The 7,961-nt window shown below is 47.7% G+C and overlaps 1 protein-coding gene across 1 annotated transcript; it reads right to left on the reverse strand.

Annotated features, from left to right (window-relative positions):
• Positions 1–109: 109 nt before the first annotated feature.
• On the reverse strand, positions 110–448 carry E1B28_013429 (uncharacterized protein; the record flags this gene model as incomplete). Its single annotated transcript, XM_043158585.1, has 1 exon — positions 110–448. The coding sequence occupies one exon, from the start codon at positions 446–448 to the stop codon at positions 110–112; it is 339 nt and encodes a 112-aa protein (XP_043003934.1).
• Between the last annotated feature and the right edge of the window lie 7,513 nt (positions 449–7,961).

A 7,961-nucleotide genomic window follows, 5' to 3' on the forward strand; every position in this document is an offset into this window, starting at 1 on the left:
CAGTGAAAGTAAACACTACATAGCCAACATGTAAATTGAATCTACGTCTATGGACTGTGTATAGGAATAATCAGGAGCCTACCAGTGAGCCCTCTCATGAGACGTAAGTTCATGCATTGCCCTCCCGCAGGACAGAGCGGGTCACCTTGGGAACAAAGCTCTCGTTGAGGCTGAAGTCGACTCCCTTCCTCACCATGTCGACCTTATTCAAAATGCTCTGAAACCATTTTTTTAGAGCCAGTGCGGGTACCTGGAGTTGTGTATCAGTTATTCCGACTGCTTTGATTTCATCTTGGATCAGTAGATCTGCTGTGGGGATGGAGGAATGACGTGTAGTGTTCGACTGCATTCTTGGCGTCAATTTCGTCCAAAAGGAGGTCGTGGGTGTAGAGGCGTAACTCGTTCGATTTCGTCTGCCAGCACTCGTCGTCCTCCATTGAACCAGCATTCAACTCTAAGCTCCACCGCTGTTTTAGACCCCCATCTCTGTCCAAGCGTACCCAAAGTTCTACGACTGCTCGAAACGGATTGGACTTTGGGAAGAGCTTCACGATGAACACCGACAATGGATGCCTATCCATAAGGTTTTTTTCAGATTCTAGTTCCAGATTTTCGGGGGTAATATTGTGGAGCACATCTGGAAATGGTAGTTCCAGACCATAAGCCAATTTTTCAGATTCTGCTCTAGATTTATTCCCCTTATAGTAAGTTACACGTGACACTTAGTGTCGTCGAGCAGGCTGCACTTGTAAGTAGATAGGTTGTACATACAAACAACTAAGCCCTGCTGGCCAACCCCACTAATGCAACCTTCAAATGTTGACCCATTGACCTATTACCTTGAAGACGCAGTTTGCACTGACACGACAGAAAGGACGCGCAATGAAAACTTGAGCGTTGGTGGGGTCACGGACTCACGGGTGACCGCGTAATTGGGAGGCGGACGAACATGACGACAAGGTGTGACGTAAAATTGTGTGAATGTGGTGCTTTTTTATGATAAGCGCGGTCGAGTTACCATTTATATCGTCTGGAATCGTGAAAACCGTCTGGAAAGGGGGGGGGGGGGTCATTTCAGATAACCAGTCTGGAACGCACCACCAAGGCTCCACAGGAGAGGCAAGCGAGCACAGCATGGACAAATGGAGTCAAGCGTTACCTATTTAGGCTACTTACGACATGAGTCTGAAACTAGAATCTGAAAAAAACCTTATGGATAGGCATCCATTGTGCGTCCTTTCTGTCGTGTCAGTGCAAACTGCGTCTTCAAGGTAATAGGTCAATGGGTCGACATCTGAAGGTTGCATTAGTGGGGTTGGCCAGCAGGGCTTAGTTGTTTGTATGTACAACCTATCTACTTACAAGTGCAGCCTGCTCGACGACACTAAGTGTCACGTGCAACTTACTATAAGGGGAATAAATCTAGAGCAGAATCTGAAAAATTGGCTTATGGTCTGGAACTACCATTTCCAGATGTGCTCCACAATATTACCCCTGAAAATCTGGAACTAGAATCTGAAAAAAACCTTATGGATAGGCATCCAATATCTAGGTGCCCGGTGAAGATCAGACAGAACAGGGCAGTGTGGAGAAACCTTACGAGAGGTGACACCTTCAACCACACAGCTGCGTCATCTGTGAGCCTGGGGTGGGATTCGGACCAGCCCACCTCAATGGATGCCTATCCATAGGATTTTTTCTAAATTCTAGTTCTAGATATGTGTCGTAAGCAGCCAAAATAAGTAACCTTTGCCTCCATTTGTACAGGCAGTGCTCGCTTATGCCCACTGTGGTGCGCAGGTGGAGCTTTCCAGACAGCTCATCTGCAGAGGCCCCCCCGTTTATGGTAGTTAGACCGCGCTTAGCTTATGCTAACCCAGCATTTGACACCCGTGGCGATGTCACATTTGGTCATGTGATGCATGAAGGCTAATGAATTTTGAGCTGTTCGTCGTCGTCTTCCCTTCTCCGCGTCGTTGTCATTAATATATCAATACACAGAATCGAATTAGCATCCTCTATCCAGCTTGTGACACCTTTATTCAATGAGTAACTGTAAGAGGACACACAAGTTCTAAGGAACGCAGCGTGTATTCGAGCTAGCTAGCACTCGTAAGAGATGATAGTGAGAGAGAAAGAAGAACTCACTACGTAACGAAGTAAGTACTCTATATATAGGAAGACCGTGGGAATAACCGAGAAGTATGAACGGTTACACTCTCCCCCGTTCAAAAGCAAAGCATAATCCAAAACAATAAAAAATTCAACCAGCAATCACATTTACAGAATCCGGACCATCACCACCATTTTTATACCAAATGTCCAAGACTTCGCATTCCCGTATAGCTGAATAAGGCATCCACTCATCATGGTCAGGTGGAAACCCACACCATCTAACGAGAAACTGCCACCCACGGCCCCTACGCCGAGAGTCCAGAATACGCTCAATTCTATATTCGTCTTGACCATCCACCTGCACAGGTGCTGGCTTCTTAAAAGCCCTTCCTGAGAACAACTCGTCATCATTCGGAACATACTTCCGAAGCTCAGAAACATAAAATGTAGGAAAGGAATTCGGATGTTGAGGCATATCCAAAGTGTAACTATCAAACTCGGGATGACAAGCGATGATAGAGTACGGTCCATCAAAATGAGGAAAAAATTTTGCGACACGTTTTTCACCTTTCTTTACATAGTCACGCCGACGATGCAAGGTAGTGAGCATCACTCTGTCACCCAATTTGAACTTGAGCTGTTTACCGCGGGTCTTATCGGCCTGAAAAGCCTGCAAAACTTTCGCACAATGCAGGTTATCACGAGCTTCCTGTTCTGAATTCCGAATATTTTCTAAGAACCGTGCAGCTGACTTCACATCATCCGCTGTCGACTGTTCAATCCCAACATCCAAATCCACCAAAGGCAGAATCATACGAGGCGACCTCCCCGTCTTCAATTCAAACATTGATAAGCCTGTCGAAGCCACCACACTGTTCATAATGTGGAACCTTATTCGAGGTAATGCCTTGACCCATCCCTTTTGATTACGCTCCACATGAAACCTCACGCACTGATTAATAGTTTTATTCAACCGTTCCGAGACACCATCCGTCTCTGGATGAAAGGAAGATGACATTTTCAACTCCACACCAGCAAGGTGGTGCAAGGAACGCCAAAACCTCGAGACAAACAGCTTATCACAGTCCGAAATAATACTAATTGGTAACCCGTTCTTGCAGTACCAATGATCAAAGAACAGCGCCACAAACTCTTCAGCTGTCATGTCGATTCAGCAAGGGATCAAACGCAGATCTGAATGAAGATGGTCCGTGACCGACGCCAAACAATCAAATCCGCCGTCCTCAGGCAACGGACCAATGAAGTCCACCGCAATCGATTCACACCTGCCATCAGGGACAGGTAGCGGATGCAACGGACCCTTACCCGACTTCCCATAGCTTTTGTTGCGCTGACAAGGATCACACCCCGGCACATAGGCGTGATACAAGTCACGCCTCATGCCTGGCCAGAAATAAGAATCCTTCAGGAGCGCATAGCATTTGTCTGCACCAAAGTGACCGGCGGAGTCGTGTGCTAGATGGTACAGAGACTCATGAAGGGACTTCCAATTCGGAATCACCAAGCGACCACCAATAAACCACAATCCATCAGTGGAAACCACACCAGGAACAGTAGTAGACAGTTTCTTACAAAACTCGTCATGCAAATAACCCTCTTTGATTTCAGCCAAGAAGGAAGCATCCGCTGACACCGAAGAAATAGCACCACATGCAAAATCACTAAAAGAATCCGCAACCGCCGCGACCGCCACCGGAACCATTTCAGACAGGTAAGCACCCGCCGGAACTCTAGAGAGAGCGTCCGCGGCCGTATTTTCTGTACCCTTAATATAACCTATCACCAGTTCAAACTGAGATAGAAATTCTTGCCACCTGAGTTGCCTCCGACTCAACTCTCTCTGAGAATCAAAGTTCTCCAGAGTCCTATGATCTGTCATTACATAAACTGTAGATCCCAAACAGTCTGAGCGCCACTTCTTGAGCGCCCGAATAATCGCCAACAACTCTTTTTCATGCACAGGATAGTTTGACGCAGCACCCGAAATTTGCTGTGAGTCAAATGCAACCGGTCGTGCTGACTTCAGGTCAGGACCCCACATCAACACCGCACCTGTATGCCAATCCGACGCATCGCACACAAGAAAAATCTTGTTATCCCCGGGGTTTTTGTGATCAATTGTAGTTAGCACCTCTCTTGATGCCACCAAATCTTTAATCTGTAAAAACGCCTTCTCATGGCGAGTAGTCCACTTAGGGAAGTTCCTATTGCACTCTACACGGGTCAAGGGAGTAAGATGTCGAGAATGTTCCGCAAGATTGGGGCAGAAATCTGCCACAAACCTGACCATACCAAGAAACCTACGAACCTCCTCCGCCGAACAAGGCCTAGGAAAGTCCGAGATGGCAACCACCTTCAAATCCTGTGCCTGGATCCCGCGCTCAGAAATATGATGACCTAAAAAGTCAATCTCTGCCTGAAAAAAAGAGCATTTTCGTGAATTACAATAGAGACATGCCACCTTCAGAGCCGCCAAAATCATCTCCACATGTTGGTAATGCTCCTCATCTGAATTCAACCAAATAATAATGTCATCCAGGTAGACATGACAGAACTTTCCAATGTAAGGACGTAGCGCGGCCATTACACGCCACTGCTGCACGGATGGGGAATTTCGGAAGCCCTGGGGCATCACTGTCCATTCGAAAAGCCCACGAGGCGTCTGTACTGCAAAAAATGGAATAGCGTCTTCAGACAATCTCGTCTGAAAGAAAGAATCAGTCATATCCATTTTGCCCCAGACTCGACCCTTTGCACAATCATGTAAAATGTCATCAATCCGTGGTAGGGGGTAACGGTCAGGGACCGTATTTGAATTCAATTGCCTGAAGTCGTTAACCCAACGATGGTCCCCGTTCGATTTCGGAACAAGGAAGGCAGGGCTCGCAAACTGCGAGCTCGAGGGACGAATTCGTCCACACTCCAATGCCTTGTCCACCAGAACATCCCAAGCCGCACGAAGCTTTCGTTGTGATCAATATGCACGAGTTGAATAGTCTTATTCGCATCTTTCAGGCGAATCCCACACGTAATGTCAGTTGGCAGCATGTCAACGTGAGGAATCGGTTCAAAGACCTCACGGAACTTAGACTTCAACTCGTCGGACTTCTCTTCACGAGAACGCTCAAGAGCGAGGGCGCAAACTCTGTTTCGTACCGCTGACAACGCGCAAACTGGTGCCACATGTAACGAATCACACAAACCCATCTTCGACCGCAGAACCAGTACCGCCCTAAGCTCACGAAGCATCGAAGCGTGAGATTTAATAATCGCCTGACGGAGTGATACAAGGCCAGAGGCATTCAATTTCTGTAGACGACGTGACACATGTGCTGCAACCACAGGCAAAGGAGGTACTGGAGGTACAAATAAGTTTGGATGCAAGAGGTCAAAACCGGAAACTCTATGGGTAACAGAACCCTTCTCGGGGTCGATTATGAGGGAATTATAGGAAAGGAAAGGGAGACCAAGAATCATAGGCGCACACAAGTGCTCAGTAACCACCGCGCGAACAGTACGCGAAGTCCATAAACCACGGGGATCAGAGAGCTTGAGCCTGACAAAGAAATAAGACGAAATTGATCCGGAACCATTTGAGTCAGAGGCAACGCCAAAAACCTCAGGGCGCCTCAAACGTTCTAGAGGCAGACCCAAGTGATCAACCACGTCGCGACGAATTAAGACTAAATGAGAGCCATCATCAATCAGCAAGTTGTTTAAAATCGGTGCCAAAACACGAGGACCAGTCATCGCAGCCTTCCACAGTAAATGTGGAACCTGCAAGGGCTGCTCCCTCAATGTAGACATTCTCGAGGACAGAATCACTTACAGCAGGGGGTGCTGAACCAGCACGTGTCCTCTTCACAGGCTCACCATGCACCAACCTTCCAGAAGGCTCATGAGCATGTTTACCACCACGAGGAGAGAGCCGATGACCAGAGGCATGCGATGGAGACCGAGAACGAGAACGAGGCCTAGGACGGTCATCACGAGAGTCATACAATGATGTGTCATCATCATCAAGGTCATCCTGAAAGGTGGCAGCAACAGCACCACGGTTGGAATGTGTAGCACGGGAAGCGAGACGAGACGAGGGACGAGTGTCATGACGAAAAGAAGGACGCGAAACCTCCCGATATTCTGCATCATAGAAGTCATCATTGGAGACATGCTCCAGACGACGACCAAAAATGGCATTCACGGTAGGTACAGGAGCAGGAGGAGAGTCTCGAATGTCTGTCAAGGCAGGCGCCAAAATAGCAGCCTGTTAAGGACGTGCGGAATGACTTGGAACCGAACGGAACCGAAGGGAGAAACGATAAGATAAGATATAAGATATGTACTGAAGGATATACTAAAAGAGGAGTGATCTAAGATGAAGAGAGGAAAGAAACGGAGTTGATCGGAGCGTGTCGGAGAGCGACGAGGAGAGTGAAGGAGGTTGAAGAGAATGACGGAGTCTTGACAGTAGCCGAAGTTATTGGACAACAGCTTCCTGAGTCAAGCTGCCTTAGACCAGGTCACTGGGAAACCAGAGTCGAGTTTAATTCTAAAGAATGTAACTACTAAGTCATACATCTTATATAGGATAGAATGTACAAGGTCCGAGACGGATCCAATAGTCAGATCCGCATTCGGACCGCCGACTCCCAAGCCGATAGCCTAGGCTTTAATGGGTAGTACGGAGATTAAGGTAAGTGGAGTAAGTAAGAATAGAATGAAAATGATTGTGACCAGTCGGTCCAGATCGGACCGACTCGGTCCGGCATGGATGTAACAGTATCCCCCTCTTAAGGTTCTTGCCCTCAAGAACCTTTCCGAGACGGAAACTGAGAAATGAAATAAATCGTAAGTAGTTTGGAAATAAATGGAGCCCGAAGAGGCGTAAAATCGCAAGGTAAAAATGATCGAGTGATAGCCGATAGGCCAAAGCGAGACAAACATGAAAAAGTGATATAAGGCGTACCATGAAAATTTCGAAGTTCAATCTTCCTTGTCCTTCCTCCACATCTTCTCTCAATTTACATCTTAGTTCATCATGTCCAACATCGTCCAGCCCCCTCCCCACCTCGCTGTACCCGTCCCCAAACCGACATTTACGCGCCAGCCTTTCAACAAGTCGAAGCCCGATCGGACGCCGAAGGTTTTTGACGAAGACGAGTTCGATCGTGCTCGGCCGGATGCGATTCCGAGGAAGGAATGGGCTCAAAAAGTCGAAGAAGAACAAGAGAAGGTCAGGTCGTTCAACTTGGAGCTGGAGGAGGAGATGAAGCAGTGGAGGAAAGTGCGAAATGCGCATGAGGATGCTGAAGATGAGAGAGCGGAGGCCGTGGAGGCCGAATTGAAGGTATGGGAAGAGTCGGAGGCCGAAAGGCGTCGACAACTTGAAGCATGGTGGACAGAGGAACAGCGGAAAAGGGAAGAGGACGAGGCGAGGAGAAGGGAGAAAGGAAAAGGGAAGGACGTGAGTGTTGCCCCGAGTGGATCCGGCGAGAACGATGAAGAGGAGGAGGAATCCGATGAAGGCAAAAAGGTAAGCCTAAAATTGACTTAAGTATTTCTTTCTTTCATTTTTTCTCACAGCTAATTTTCAAAAATGCTGATGATGCTTTCAAACAGGGGGAACTCCTCGGGTACCAGCGAGGTCGACGAGATGCCGAGGCATCTTTGAAGAGCCCCATCGTGGGTTACTTGAAACACGGCCATCCGGATCCGAAGGGGAAGGGAAAAGGTAAAGAAAGGGCCTATGTAGAGGCTGAAAACAGTAAGTGGTTTTCTCTGATAAAATCCTCGGGCACTAATCGGTTTTCTTTCCAGAATGCAAG

The sequence above is a fragment of the Marasmius oreades genome, chromosome 9 (assembly GCF_018924745.1).
Source record: "Marasmius oreades isolate 03SP1 chromosome 9, whole genome shotgun sequence".
Lineage (NCBI taxonomy): Eukaryota > Fungi > Basidiomycota > Agaricomycetes > Agaricales > Marasmiaceae > Marasmius > Marasmius oreades.